Raw genomic sequence first — 16,691 nt, forward strand, 5'->3', positions numbered from 1 at the left:
CAGGGATTCCTTTCTAGATGCAAATTTAAGCAAGGAACTCCTGCGAAGACCTACTCCAGGGAAATTCCCCGACTGTTCAGCCACAATGTAGAACTACACGCATCTCTCGCACATTTCCTCGTCCCCTTTCTCATCTTCCTGGAGGCCCACACAATTAGAAAAGGTATGAAAAGGGGCTGAACAGAACGACAAGGCGCACAAATAAAACAGTTGAGAAAAAAAAAAAAAAACATTGAGTATGCTTTGTCTTAAAAAGCAAATTAAAGTTGATTAATTTTATACTCAACGGGGCATATTTAGGAGCTCTTAGCGCAATTCCAACGCCACATTAGCTTTATTTTTTTTATGCTAATGTGGCTTTAGAAGGCCAAAAACACTGTGCCATATTTATAAAGTGGTGCATTGCATTGCACCACTTTGTAACCCTTTGCGCTACATTATGCTTGCGCCAGGCATAATGTATGCAAGGGGGGCATTCCCCTGTTAACCGGGCCGAAAAAATTGGCCATTTTTTTACACTTTTTAAAGCCTGCTCAGAGTAGGCGTTAAAAGGGGGCATCCCATTATCTATAATGGGCCCCTATGTACTTTTCAGAAGTAGCACCAAAATGTTGGTACTACTCCTGCAGAGTACATCAATATTGTCAAAAAAAAAAAGAACACTATTACTCCCTACCCTGCGGCTTGGTGCGCCTGGAAGGTAGACAGAAAGGTTTTTTGATCTGTCACCCAACGCTTGCTGCACGCAATAGCTAATGTTACAATCTGCTTGAATCTGATATTTTTGTATATTGCTTTTTTGCACGCTGAATGTATGTATTATCTAGATGCTCTAAATGTTTCAAACTGTTTTAAATGTTTTTAGGATTTTATCACCTTGAATTATAAATAAGAGAAATCTAGAGTTTTTCACTGTTTTACTCCCCTTACCTCAATCTGGCTGGTGTATAAGGGCTAGTAGTTGGGCGGAAGGGTACCTCTCTGAATAGCCGCCATCTTCCTTTAGGAACCAGTGCACCTAGCGACCTCCATCTTTGGGGGTTAGCGATGCAATCTTGCTTACTCCTGGGCTATTTTAAGCCCTGATGCACGCGACGCACAGCGGAGGTAGACAGAAAGGTTTTTGATCTGTCACCTAACGCTTGCTGCACGCGATAGCTAATGTTACAATCTGCTTGAATCTGATCTCTTTGTATATTGCTTTTTTGCACACTGAATGTATGTATTATCTAGATGCTCTAAATGTTTCAAACTGTTTTAAATGTTTTTAGGATTTTATCACCTTGAATCATAAATAAGAGGAATCTAGAATTTTTCACTGTTTTACTCCCCTTACCTCAATCTGACCGGTGTATCAGAGCTAGTAGTTGGGCGGAAGGGTACCTCTCTGAATAGCCGCCATCTTCCCTTGGGAACCAGTGCACATAGTGACCTCCCTCTTTGGGGGTTAGCGATGCAATCTTCCTTACTCCTGGGCTATTTTAAGCCCTGATGCACGCGACGCACAGCGGAGGTAGACAGAAAGGTTTGACGCTTGCTGCACGCGATAGCTAATGTTACAATCTGCTTGAATCTGATCTCTTTGTATATTGTTTTTTTGCACACTCAATGTATGTATTATCTAGATGCTCTAAATGCGACGTGCAGCGGGCGCGCCTAAGGCAAGCCCGTCTGCACCCGTCTGTGCCAGAACGAGCCCTAAGCCCAGAACCTCTGACCAAAACACAGCTGAGAAAGTAATAATTAAATATACCAAGGAGGTCCTATATGCTGTGAATGCTAAGACCCAGAGCTCTTGTGCTAAGGCTATGGATACAAGAAGTAAGGAATATAGATGCCCGGTATGCTACTGGGCTCCCCAATATTCTGTTGATCCGCAAACGATTCAGGAATGTTACAAACAATCTATTTTCCTAGTTAACTGCCGCTCCTTAGGTGCTCATAAAACTGATATTTACCTTCTTTTGGAACAAACTAAACCAATGGCTCTGTTTCTTACTGAAAAATGGCTGGATGAAAGTTCTGCACCAGACATTGTGATGGCATTACCCACAGGTTATAAAATTAGTAGGATAGACAGGCCTACCAGGGGTGGTGGAATCGCAGTTGTTTATAGGAGCACATGCGCGGTCACAACGATTCCTTCACAGATCGATGGATGTGAAAGCATTTTTTTTTCAATTAGTGCGAACCCTCATCATACTTTGTCTGGTGTCTTGATCTATCGGCCTCCGGGCCCTATTGGAGATTTTCTGTCCTCTTTGGCAGAGAATATCTCACAACTAGCCTGTACTAAATCCAATCTGACACTGCTAAGGGATTTTAACATACATTCAGAGGACATTGATAATGTATCAACAAGGCTGCTGTTAGCAGATATGAAGGCATGTGATTTAACAGTTAATTCAAGGACCCGCTCACAATAAAGGTCACACAATCGACCTTGTTTTTTCTAACACCCCAGGACTAAAATATTTAACCTCTCGCCCTTTGACATGGTCTGATCACTACTTGATAGAATTAGAAATTACAATTCCTAAGCACAAGGGTATGATTGTTAATGCTCCATTACGCAAAAGAAGGTGACATAAATTAAAAACGCCTGACTTTATTAACTCACTGCAAAAAAAGAGACCAGAAAATAAAAATAAAAATAATTTTACAGCTCTGACACATTCTTTTAATAAATGGATTAGTGTTAGTCTGGATGAACTCATACCCCTTTCTGATTCAAGACATAGGCCACGGAGGAGGACATCCCCGTGGTTCACTTTAAGCCTACTTGAGAAAAAAAGAGAATGTAGAAGACAAGAGAGGAAATGGAGACAAACGCAAGATGATGCACTGAATGAGGAATATAGGAATTCGATCCGATCTTATCATGCTGAAATTAAAAATGCACAGGCTAAATATTACTCCTCAAGAATAGAAGCAGCAGCTAACTCTCCAAAAGAGATCTTTAAGGCTCTTAAGGAACTTATTCATCCTCCTGACGACCTAGAACATATGGACACTCCGCAGTTGCATGTCGATAATCTGGCGTCTTTTTTTCATGAAAAAATCCAGGATATTTATGTGTCCTTTCCTCACACCCCTAAAGGAGATCATACCTCTATTAGGCAGGAATTAAGGGAAGGGATAACCCTATCAAACCTTACTCCCATTCATACGGACACAGTAACAAAATTCCTGGGATCTATTAAATCAGGCTCCCCCCTGGCCTCAGCTACACCCCAGATACTTTTTATGGGAGCGCCAGTGTTAGGTCCTGTAATCGCTAGCCTTATTAATGTCTCACTTTCCTCTGGGACAGTGCCAGACCTATGGAAACAGGCCATTGTCAAGCCACTTTAAAAAAATCTATTTTGGATTCAAAGGTGATGAATAACTATCGACCGATTTCATTGCTACCTATATTGGCTAAAATAGCAGAAAAACATGTACAGGCCCAACTCTCCGTCCTTCTGGAAGAGAGAAAGATCTTACACCCCACTCAGATGGGTTTTAGGCCATCACACGGGACGGAGACCGCACTGATTGCCATTACAGAGCAAGCAAAAAAGAGGCTGGATAAAGGGATTGAAACAGCCATCATTCTCCTAGACCTCAGTGCGGCTTTTGATACAGTAGATGTGAATATCCTAAAAAACAGGATGCAGGGAATTGGAATCTCTGGAACCATTTTAGAATGGATCTTCTCCTTTATTCACGGAAGATCTTTTCAGGTGTTAGACAGATCATGTATATCCAAACGTATTATGAGCAGTTGCGGGGTGCCTCGGGGTTCCTCTCTAAGCCTGTTGCTGTTTAATATCTATATGTTGCCATTAGCAGAGATTGTCCAGTCATTTGGCCTGAAATTGGTGTCATATGCAGATGATACTCAACTTATTGTCTCCTTCTCCAAAAAGCAACTGGATCTTGGGACAGCATTGGGACCCTGTCTACAAGCAGTTGCTGCCTGGATGACGGAAAGTAAATTAAAGCTTAATGACTGGAAACTGAGGTGATGTTTTTTGGACAAACAAAAAATCCCTTGAGAAACCCAGCTAAAATAAAAGGAGTTGGTGTACTCCCGCCCCCTAAAGACCATATTAAAAATCTGGGAGTTTGGTTGGACCCTCAACTTTCAATGTCGCTACACGCTCATAGAATAGCCGGAACCTCTTTTGCGCTTCTTAGGACCCTGAGGAAGATCCTGGCGATTCTGCCTTTTGTCGCCAAAAGATTGATTATTCAGGCCCTGATAGGATCACGCATTGACTATGTCAACGCGTTGTTTATAGGATCACCTAGATATGTCATAGATAGACTACAGAGGGTGCAAAATGCAGCTGCACGTCTGCTCTTAATTGTTCCAAAACAACAATCTGTACGTAATGGAATTGCCTCTTTACATTGGCTTCCAGTAGCCCAAATGATCCAATTCAAGGCATTATGCCATATCCATAGAGCATTATATAACCAAGGTCCTGAGATGCTCAGAACATTAGCCTGTTTTTATGCACCAAGCAGACTACTCAGATCCTCCTCAGCCATGTTAGTTACAGTTCCAAAAGTGAAAAAGGCAAGATGAGGAGGAAGGTCAGTGACCTATCAAGGAGCCAAACTCTGGAATAGTTTACCTCCCAACATCAGATCAAGTTCTCAAGAAATGTATTTTAGGAAAGCCCTAAAAACATGGTTATTTAGAGCTTGAATTCATGTGTGGTTGTGTACTATTGTGATTCTGCATTGCAGTGTAAGCGCTGTGAGGCCCTTGGGCAATTTAAGCGCTATATAAGCAATTATAACATAACATAACAATTATAACATACCATTTTAAAGGTGGGGGCACTAAGGGGTGCAATGAAAGTGGCGCTGCACTAGTTGCAGTGCCACTTTTCTTAAATTTGCCCCTAAGAGATTTCCTTGCACCAGAGCAGGCGTTAAAAAGAGGCTTACAATGGGCCTCTGGGTGCTTTGCAGGATAATCCTGCAGAGCGCTGGACTAGCGTCAAAAATGTTGATGCTAGTCCCCTAGCTACCGCCATGGTTCATCATATTTTACCATGCGCACACATGGTGGCGTTAGGGGGGCGCTAAGAGGCTCAAGAAAAGTGGCACTGCACACGCTTTTCTTAAATATGCCCCTTTATGTTCTTTCCTTCGAGTATTTGTTGAACGAAAGAAAACCATGTGTTAAAAATAAAAACGTATTAAACATTTCTTTGCTTTCAATGAAGATTTTTTTTCATGTAAATGCTTTCAGGTTGCTAGCTGTATTTTCCTCTGGGACTGATTTAGCATTATTCCAAGGTATTACCTCGCACAAAGTACTGGTGCTGCAGCGCCCTCAAGTGGTATCTAATGACAAATCTTGAGGCACGCCAACCAACATTAGTAGAGAGGCTTTAATCTGACCAGCAGGGCAGTATTAGGCAATTGTAGGTCTCTAAAAGTTCAACCTTATGAGGAGTCCGTGTTCAGACCGGGCCTTTTTTGCTTCAAAGTGATTTTCGAACTGCGCTGTAAAATAGATTCACGACCAGATCATACACTAGTAGACTGCCGTAGTAGACACATGATTGAACAAAAGTTACATTTTAGGTGTTGTTGCTACAATTTATCGTATAACATTTGGTTACATTTTCTTTTTTATGGTACATTTTCTATCTGATAAATTCCTGCACCGATGGTGTAACCAGCCAGTATTATGGGCAATTAAACTTGACTAGGGAATTGAGGAATAGAAAGCAACTGAGATAACACCCCCTGCACTGGATAATGATGGGGAAGTATGCCCTGGCATGTAGCTTGGCTTAAAAAACTGTAAATGCAAACGGAACATGAGACATTTGTTAACACGTTATACTTTGAGGAACTGCCATTCAGTTGCTTCTCTATAGAGCTATTTAAATGTCATTAGCCATCGGTTATTGAAAGCAATGCGTCGCGAGCCGCTGCGCATGCGTGGGTTGTACTCGCATGCCTTATCGCTGGTTTAGTTTGACTTGAAATGCATATAACTGGATAAATATAGTTCTGTTTCACAGTATACGTCTCTCTAATGAAAAGGTCCGGAAATAAAACTGGGTTCTCTCTATTTCTGTGCTCCAGGGGTTCAGACCAAGCCCCCGCCACGCACGGAGAGCTGCGAGGGCTCGCGTGGATGAAGCGAAGCCTGTTGTGGAAGTGCGCCAAAGTGACCAGGAATGCCAGACTTCTCTCAGGAAAAGGAAAATAAAGAAAAGCAGCAGAGTGCAGCCAGAGTTCTACCATTCAGTCCAGGTCACGCCCACTCGTAGGCCTGTAAGTATATTATGTTATACATATATATGTATGTAGGGCACTGTCATTCTTTGGTGTCCTCATAGAATCATGACACAATACCGATTGCAGAGAATACAGTGATACAGTGATAATAACTCCACAGGGTTAACGGACCCAGTGTCATCGTAAGGATTTGGGGGTTCCGGGCATGAAATATTTTGGGGTCCCTGTTCAGAGCAACGTTCTGTTTTATTGCCCATTTTCTATGTATTTAAACCCATGATGCCGAACAATACTTACCTACAAATTAAAGGATGAGATAGAGAAATAGATTTAAGTCAGAGACACATACATTTCACTTTCACTGGGACCCCTTGGAAGTGGGGTCCTGGGCAATGGCCCACTTTGCCCAAGCCACAAAACGCATGCAAATGGACCGTTGAGGTCGGTCATCTGCTGGCTTACGGCTGCTTCACTGTAGGTGTTCGTATCCCTCTTTTTTGCATGTTTGAAGGCAAAAGACTGATAATTGCAGCCCCACTCCGAATAATTAAACATACAATGCCAACCTCTTACAGCACTCCGACATTGTGACGGCCCATGTTCAGGACGTGCAGGGCTGCGTGAGCTACATATCTCCCCTGACACTCAAATGTCTTACAGGCAGCCCGTGTCATGACACGTCACTATTTTTGGAACGGCCCGTAGGGTGACCACCTGTCCTTAATTTACAAGGACTGTCCGTAAATTAGCCCTCTTGTACATTGTCCCTGAGGCTTATTTAAACGGACGGCATGTGTCTATAATTTTAGCCTCTCTGCTAAAAAAGTACAAAGGTTAACTCCGGCCCTGAGCCTCCTGTGAGGCCAAGGCAAGGGGAAGGCTGTTAAATAGCCTTCTTGCAAGGATGCGGGCTGCCTAAATAAATTTAAATATGTGCAACTGCTATTCTGCAAGTGTCAAGGCTGCATGGGGAACTTGAATCTTCCTAGTGACAAACATTTATTTTTTTGAGAGTTATTGTAAGGGTGTTCCAAGCCCAGCAATGGCCTGGCTTGTTTTAAATTAAACCCAATTCTTTTGTGCATTTTGTGGCAGTTTTACTGTTTGTAATGCAAGTTGAAAATAATGCCCCTGCACATTTACTGTGCTTTCTGTCACAGGCAGTTTGCCCATCAATCAATTATTTACAAGGATAGCCCGTAATTTTGGACTCCTGTCAGATGTCTATAATGGCTGCTTCAAAGAACGCAGTTTGTCCAAGGACTGTGTTACATCGAGTATTGTTACTTAGATTGCCTTGTATGTGGTCAGCCAATCCTATTGCTCTTAACCCCTACCATCTGAATGCTTTAATTGGCCTTGTTGCTTGGGGTTACTTCATGGCGTGCCAAGCACAACTTTACCCAGTGTTAAACATTAATTTATTGACTTATGAAATGCTTGTAACTAAGAGATGGCAGGGTGAATTCAAGGTTAGACGTAGTCAGTTTTTGTTGTCTACAATAAATATTATTTCTAGCGCAAAGTTGCAAGTTTGAAGCAGTCTTTGCCACGTAGTGGATAAACGATCAAAGTCAATTAGCCAATTCAAGGAAAATCACGAGTATAATATAAAGTGGGCCCACTCTGTATAAGTGAGTGCATATTAGAGAAGTTTTGCAACAAAATGCTGTTTAGAAATATAGGAGCTCATTTACGAGGCCCGTGGCGCGGGGTGGGGCAGCAAGTTCCTTGCTACGCTGCCCTGCACAGCCCTGCGCCGCCATGCGCCACTGGGAAAGTGCAGAACAAATTTTCTTACACCATTTTTACTGCTTGTATATTAGGAAATGGGGCCTATAGATTTTGCTACAGACCATATTACAGGCAGATTTTTGCCCGATGGTGGCAGTTTGTCCCTAAATCCAGCGAGAGAGGATAAAATAGATGAAACACATTATGGGACCAATTATAATTCAGCCATCGCTACAAATCATTTAAATAAGTAGTGAACATAATGTGCATAAGGTATCATACTTAAGTAATGCTTCAAAAACAATAGAGAAATCTGATTTAGCCTTACTTTTTGTACTGTGATATTTTCGGCTTAAATCATACTCCTGTCTTTCACAGTGGGAAAACATAGAAAACACTACTCACACCATCTTATTTTATTACCATAGCAAAATAATGTGGAATACAATTGTGTCATGTGTGCCTTGATGCAAATATCATTTAATCTAGTTCAAATAGTAGCAGCATATCGTACAGCATATTACAGTGTTATATAGTGTAGTGGCATGGTGTCTCATATAGTAGAGTGAAGTTTTGTAGAGGTGAGCAGCGAGATGTATAATGGAAGGGCAGGATGAACAGTATAGTAAGGTGTTGTGAACTGTCATAGAGTTGAGTAGAATGCTTTAGAGTGGAGTAGAGTGAAGTAGAGTGTCATAGAGTGGAGTATTATCAAGTGGAGTGTTGTAGAGTACAGTGGAGGAGAGTGTCATAGCGTGGGGTGCTGTGTCATATAGTGGAGGGGTGTATCGTAGAGAGAAGTTGAGTGGCATGTCATTGAGTGTTATACAATGTAGTGTCACGTAGGCTCTCATTATCCTAATGAGACTACTGGATTTTGAGCGGCAAGATCGTTCACAGTGTGGGGGACTAAGTCTGACCCACGGTGGATGACACTTGTCACTCTAAATCTGGGTTTTGCTCCGGCTAACTAGTAGTGCCTCATCTCTCCCGAATGGTAGAGACAATTGGGCAGCCGAGCACATGACATCTTAGTACTTCTCAGGGAAGTCGTGGTCACTCAGGTCACAACCGGTTCTCTCAAACACAGTACGGTCTCGTATATAAATGACAAAGGCAGTTTAAGTTTTAAAGATTGGTTTAGTAAAATGACTGCATTTTAGATAACAAAGCGTGAGCTGCAATAACCAGAACTATACAACACAGTAAAATGAAAATAGTAACGATGAGAGTGAAGCACAAGAATAAGGCTATCATAGTGCCGCTAGATTATTTTCTCTCTAAGTTATATTTCGAGCACAGCATGTGAAGCTCTAAGCCTGCCTTTCAGGATCCCCCGGGAGGACATCAACCCTCATACCTGAGCAAAGGCCTGTAATCTGCATCAGCATCTGCAACAGGGCATTCAGCATCTAGTTGTCGGTCCCTGGCTGGAATCTCCCTCTTGATGTATACTAGGATTAGGAAGTGTTTTTATAACTAACACGTAGATGTTCTAAGAAAATGTCCCTACGTAAGGATGTGTATTTTCTACGAATACTAGAGACTAAACTTCTACCACGTTTACTGGCAATGTACCAGACTGTAGCCTTGACTGAAGCACAGGGCGATCAAGAATGCATTATTTGAGAACACAGTGTTGAACTAAGCTAAACAGTGTGATAGAAGAAATTAAAACAAGACCATAAAACAGGTTATTGTAAAATAACAGTGCGAAGCTGAATAAAATATATCTAGGGCAAAGTGCACAGCGGCCTAGTATGTTAAACTAACGTGCATGAAGCTATATTAAAAATGGCTACACTACACCCTCCCCTTGTCTGTAGAAAGTGGTTTAAGCCTAAGCTAAAATGCCCTAAGCTAAAATATATTTAAAACCCTTCTTAATTTTAACAAGTCAAGAGGACGCACAAGCATACTATTTGGCAATTTTAAAAATGAGCATGTGGCCAAATGCCGAATTCAAAGGAAAATGTCAATTTAGGACAGTTACAAATCAAGCATCAGTCATGGAAAGCAGGAGATTCTTCACCTCAGCAGATGACAAAACACGTAAATCCGCGCCAAAAACTACCAAGGAGCAGGTGTGTTCCATAGCCCCAGTGTCAACCAAGGCGGCATCCCATGCAGTGCCTATGAACGAGTGAATGGTAACTTCCTCCAGGAAGGGTAGCTCGTAATCAGCTTCTCTGAGCAAACGCAGCCGCAGCGCGCATTTCTGGTGATGAACCCTCAAAGAGAACATTAACAGATCAGCATCAATCACTGAGGGGCGTTGCTGTGAGAGACAAACTTCCAGTGCATGTTCAAAAGAGCACCAACGGCACCGAAACACGGGCTGCACACAATCCAAAACTGGTCTGAATGACAAAGACCAGTCACACCCCAAGTGTTCCAGGAGTGTTGCTCCAAAGTGCTTCATCATGCGTTCACCACACAGCTGCGCTGATGGGAGCGCCTCCATTTGTCCTTTTTGCGGTGGGACAGCCATTGTGGAAAAACAACAGCAACAGCAAAATGCCGGCTAATAAAGCCAAAGTTAATGGAAATCCCCCAAAAATGCTTCAGAAAATTGAATGAATAGCCAAAGGTATTAAACCGAATATAGAGGAAAAGGTGTGAACAAAACCAATACCAACAGCTTTAAAAAAATGTGCTAATCCAGCTGTGCTGGACGCATTAAATATACGTCCCATGAGTTCACCAAAGTGTCTCGGAAAGTTTGTATTTAACAGGGACTGTATTTCTGCCGATGACCTTGCCACTTGAAGTGCGTAGGTCTTGCGTGCAGATGTAAGGGCCACATGCTTCTGAAACAATAAAGCCTTAAGTCTACTTAACTTGTCAAAATTCACCTTGGAAGTAGCAATGTGAGGCCAAATATCTGCTACCTCCCTAAATTTAGTGGGGGGAAACAACACGTTCCCACAGCATGTAACGACCTTAGAGACTGAAACAACGTAAACTATTCCGGCCTGCATGCCACAACTCTTCACTGTTGAGGATGGCGTAGCTGCCGTTTGAAAGCACCTGGAATGTGCGTTTAATCAAGGGGACTGGAACTCCCTTCAGATAGCAAGCCAAGTTCGCAACAGAGGCATTACACGTCCCATGCAAGGACAGCTGCTTACAAATCATCGAATGGCTGACTGAAGTGTCGCATTCACTACCGCTAAGAAAGACCTTTTTCATGCCATTGAGGCATTTGTACGAGAAGGGAAGCTCCCACACCTCATGAATGTAACTATCTCCCAATTTTTCATATCTGCCTACCGGAGCATGTTTCAAACAAGAAGTGAATTGTAATGTAGAAATAGGCAGATTAATAACCCCGTGTATTAACCACTCCGCTGAAGGAATCTCGACCACAGTAAAAGGCAATCTATCTATCTTTTCAATGTTAAGCATGACATAAGTCGCCTCCTTTTTAGCCATTAGTTGTTGTTGTTGCGTCAAATTAAAGGACAAAAATATTTCCCTGGCCCTGATGTGCTGCCACGGAACGCGACCCGCCTTCAGTGTCTGGAGTGTCCAACCTAACTGCATAATGGACCTGGTCTGACTCTGTCCATGATATAAAGAAGATATATCAGATAGTATAATGTCTATAGCAGAAGAAACAATGTTGTTAATTGTATATATCCGGTTGGACAAGGTGTGAAGCCCATTATCCACAACAGCTAATGCCTTTTTCAGATTTTCCTGATTTATCTGCATTAACCGGGCTGCATCCTCTTGTTGGGAAAGTTTACATATTTCATTGTATACCTCATACAAGAAACACTTCCTACGTGGTATCTTTGGTCCTGACAAAAAATCTAGTAAGTCAGTGTTGTTAGACAGGATACTGAGATGTGTCTTAACCACATCTAGTGAGGATGATTTTAGCCACTGTTGGCACAATTTTCCTACACTATATGTTGTAATTATTTCAGCATGTTCTGGTGATATATAGCGAGGGTTTGACCTACTCGTTCGGAAACCTCCCGAGGAGGTGACAAAACGTTGATGACACCCATTGGTATTTATTGGCCACAATACCCACCCGCCTGGACGTGTCAGTGAAGCATTAAACGTACCATTCTGGACCCACTCATTAAGCCCACTAAATGTTGCATTTGTGTACTTTTGCCAGTTATTGAATTTTGCAGGGGAAGGTATACTGGGCATGTTTAATTCTCTAATTGTTGATAAGCCCAAACAACTTGTCTGTTGTACTGTTTCATTTAAAAAGATTATTTGAACGGGGATGAGACATGCTCTAAACAATGTTTCTCTACCCTTGGTCTGCCAATTTTTTGTTCCCCAAACACTTTTCAAATCAACATTCTTTGACCAATATTCATAACCTTCAATTGATAACCGGGAAACAAAGGAGTCCGAATATATACATTTCGTGTTGGTCAATAACATATGTTTATCCCTAGTCAGAGTTACCTTAAAATAATATGACTCAGCATTTTTTTGATGATGCCCAGAAAAATACGCAAACTTCTCAAAATAAGTTTTTGAACTCCCTTGCGGGGGAGTCGGGCAATGTTCCCATTGTGTATAATCAAATATAGTTTTTGGACTGCTCGCTTTATGTATGAAGTGGTGCCCATAATAATTATAGCAAAACATGTCACCATAATTTTTCTTTAAACTGGTAAACATCCTCATTTTCATAGACAGTATATTATTGCAATTCTGTCATCATTGAATCAACTGTTTTCACATCCCAATCATCAGATACAATGCCTGGTATAACTATATCGTTCATTGATAACTTTAACACATACGGTATTTGAATGATTTCAGTGGGACCATATATATCAAACATTACTTTGTCCCACACTATTCCATCAGGAATTGGAACTGCAGAAATGTTCACAAAAGACAAGTCTCTTCGAACCTTATGTGAAGAAAAGTGTTGTTTCAAAACCTCCTCCACCTGTTCAACCACTGATCTCTCGGGAAGAAAATTACCATGTATTAACAAGAAAAAGGTAACGACAAAACCAATCCAAAGCAGGAAGGCTAGGACAGTCAGGGCAAGCCATACATAGTTCCATGGAAAAATGAAGTATGTTTCTTTAAGCCAATGTATCAGCTTACGTGTACCTGACAGGTCAGCAGTCGAAGAGGAAAACGAGTCCAATAGACCGTCGTTGTAGTCGGCAAAGTAACCAGAGGCAGTTCATGCAAAAGGCGTTGCCGTAGTCAATGGAGGAATTGGAGTTTCCTGTGGTGGTACACAGTAGACAGCACCATCGTCTGGCTTGTAGTCATAGTGACTTGATCAAATATTTCTAAGTTGCTTGTTGTTAGTGGAACGAATGCAAGATCGTCACCATCCACCCTCCCCAAGCTCGGAGAGGCATCAGTGTTGGTATAAACAACTTGAAGCGGAACTTCTTCTCCAGTAGTGAGAGGGATTCGGGAACTACTGGACATTCCTCTTGGTCGGCTGTGTAGAATCGGCCACATGTTGTAGCTTGACATTGTCAATGTAAACAAAGCGATTTTCTTTGGCACCTGGCAACGGTGGTAGAATAACAGTTCTGGTAACGTGTATCCCCAACACAGGGACTGGCGCTCGATAAGAAGGGCCAAATTCTTTTTTCACTGCAAGCTTTTCATGCATAAGATCCCCAACTCTGGGAATCCAGCTGGTAGGTGTTACTGGCACATCCTTAATTCCTGTGGAGGCAGCACTTTTAGAAGAGTTATCTTCACGGAACTGCTGTAATTCCTGTAAAACAGTGACACGATCATTTATGTCAAAAGGTGTTTCTGCTGCCTCCACACCAGGACCATCAAGATCTGGAACAAACATTTGTGTTCCGAACAGGCACTCATATGAAGTATGACCCCCCAGGGACCTTCTAGGCAAGTTATTTAGTGCTCTCTGATCTCCATACAAGTGGGTTAGCCAACTACGACCCGTACCAAAGACTCTGGCCATTAAGGATTGCTTTAAATCACGGTTTAATCGCTCCACGACAGAATTTCCCTCAGGATGAAATAGAGACGAGTACTGGAGCTGGACCCCCAGTGAAGCTATGGTGTCCCTGAATGCCCTTGAGGCAAAAGCAGGGCCCTGGTCCGAATGGAATGCCACAAGTGCATATGTACCCACAAAGACTCGCAAATCTTTAATAACAGTCCGAGCGTCAGCCGAGTGTTGTGGCCACACCCACACAAATCTGGAGCAGGAATCAACAGCGACTAATATATATTTGTATACACTATCAGGTGTTAATGGACCACAATGATCCAAGTACACACATTGTAATGGTCTATTTGATATTAAGAGGGGTGTCTGTGGCGGGCGCTTAGCCGTTGAAACTTTAATTTGTTGACAGATGTCACAACAAAGGACATACTGGTTAGTCTCTTTAAAGAGACCAGGCCACCAATAACCGGCCTCCAATAGTGAAATTGTAGCTGCCACGCCAGCATGTGCAGATGCCACCCCTTCATGCGCTGCTTTAATCAATTGTGGTCTTACATCTTTATTGGGGATGTCACGTACGTCTACGCCTGGAATTTTAACTTCAGCGTTCAGCATACTTCCCATCAAGTATTGATATTTATTTGGAAATCCTTTAGGATAAGGTGTAGCATCAACCGTAGCTTTTATGACAGCCATAATGTCTGTGTCTGGTTTGGAACTCGAACGAGTCACTGTAGCTACAGTGGCGACTGCCACTTTGACTTTGCGGCTTCATCAGCCAAAGTATTTCTAGCAACGTGTATTCTAACGTGCTGGTGTCCAAGTGTATGCACAACATGGACTTTGGGTAACGTCTCTTTTAGGTCTGCTACCTTCCCCCACAGGAGTCTGTGTTTTATGGTGTTGCCTTTTGAATCTCTGAACCCATTCAGGTGCCAGTAATGTAGGTATTCATTAAAAGACTGGACGCAATAATATGAATCACAAACAATCAGTGTGAACTGTGTCGGATCCGTATGTTCTAGGGCGATTAATAGAGCTTTAAGCTCAGCCGATTGTGCTGTACAATCCCCTAAGTTCTGTGTATTGGTATGTTGGGGACAGAATTTCTCCCCCTCCATATAGCCGCTCACAACGGCGCATGCAGCAGAATATTGATGTTTAGTTCCAATCGCTGGTTGCGCAGAGCCTTCGGTGTACATGACTGCATGATATTGATCAATAGGCAAGGTGTCAGCAGGGACTGGATATTCTACTTCATATTGTAGAAATTCTTGAGTTTGTAACTTTGGGTCAAAAATGAAGTCTACATCAGTGGCTGTTAAAGACGTAGCCCATTGTATCCATCGTGGATGAAGTGCTTTTGCGTTCGGAACGCTAGCTTTTGTAACAGCCTCCAGGGCTGGAATCGGAGAAACGACAATATTGCGTTTTCCTTGGGCAAGAGGTCTTTCTTTAATAACAGCCATCTGCACAGCAGTGAGAATTTTCTCTGTGGGTGCAAAGCGTTATTCAGCAGCTGAATACAAATGTGATTTGTATGCTATTGGGACTTTCTCACCTTCATTAAATGTGACATAAGTAAAACCAATGGCCCCAGCTATTACCCTGATGACCAAATGTGTCTTATTGTCCCGTGTGTGTAAATGTTTTGCTGCTAGCATATCTGCCTGTAGCTCGTGAAGAGTATGTGTATGTCCAATTGTCCAGAATTTACTTGAAAAATCAGGACTTATTAACTCATATAAAGGTTTTATGCGTGTAGCATAATTAGGAATGTATGTTCTGCCAAAATTTAGAAAGCCCAACAATGATTGTAGTTTTTTAATCGTATTTGGTGGTTGCAGTTGTGCAAATTTTTCAAAAAATTGTGGCGCTAGGCTCTTCCCTTCATTCAACAGCTCACATCCCAGGAACAGGAAGCTGAGGAAGGCAATTTTTGACTTTTTGAAATTAAATTTGTAGCCAAGTTTGGCAAACCCTACAACAATGCGGGCTACCCGTCTTAAATGTTGTAGTAACTCGTCGTCCATGAGACATATATCGTCCACATATGACAAAGCTTCAGGGTCTATTGCATGTAAAATAGCAGTCACACGAGCTGCAAACAGTCCTGAGCTGTTCTTGTACCCCTGAGGCAAACAACAGAATTTTTTCTGGGAGCCTAGTGCGCTAAAGCTTATTAAGTCTCTGCTATCAGGCGCTATATTCTGGCAGAAGAACCCAATCGAGATATCCAAAGTCGTTTTATATTTTTTCCGCACAATGTTGCTCATTGGTGCAGTGCTATGTGAATTTTGTATAGCATATGTACGTGTATGTCAGTTTAAATGTCTGTAGTCTAAGACTATTCTGTATGAATTGTCCGGCTTAGCTACAGGGAATAAGGGGTTATTCATCGGTGAGACACAGGGTTCAATCACACCCTGGTATTCTAATTGCATAAGTATCTCTCTCACCGGTGCCCTTGCTTCATATTTTATTGGATACTGCGGTTGTGGCTGAGGTTCACCTTTAATGGGAATGACATGGTATGGAGAATACCTATCCCACCCTACGTGATTTCTATATAATGCAGGTGCTTGTGCTAGAGCCCATTCTATAGAATAGGACTCAGCGAGTTCCTCTGGAACAAGGGGTGAGAAGGAAGGTTTAATAACCTCTACTCCATATGGGCAGGTGCAGACAAAATCAGGCGGCCAATCTTGTTCGGCCAACAAAATGTCATATATTTTTACTACACAGTCCTAAAAGATTGCGTGTT

General features: G+C 42.2%; 1 protein-coding gene across 1 annotated transcript in view; it reads left to right on the top strand.

Annotated features, from left to right (window-relative positions):
- The window catches only part of DST (dystonin), a 1,789,835-nt gene that overhangs the window by 237,153 nt on the left and 1,535,991 nt on the right, over positions 1–16,691 (top strand). The window contains exon 3 of the mRNA XM_069235771.1: positions 6,100–6,291. Coding sequence (XP_069091872.1) covers positions 6,100–6,291 — 192 coding nt within the window. The remainder of the gene's footprint in view (positions 1–6,099; positions 6,292–16,691) is intronic.

Source organism: Pleurodeles waltl, chromosome 5, assembly GCF_031143425.1.
Source record: "Pleurodeles waltl isolate 20211129_DDA chromosome 5, aPleWal1.hap1.20221129, whole genome shotgun sequence".
Lineage (NCBI taxonomy): Eukaryota > Metazoa > Chordata > Amphibia > Caudata > Salamandridae > Pleurodeles > Pleurodeles waltl.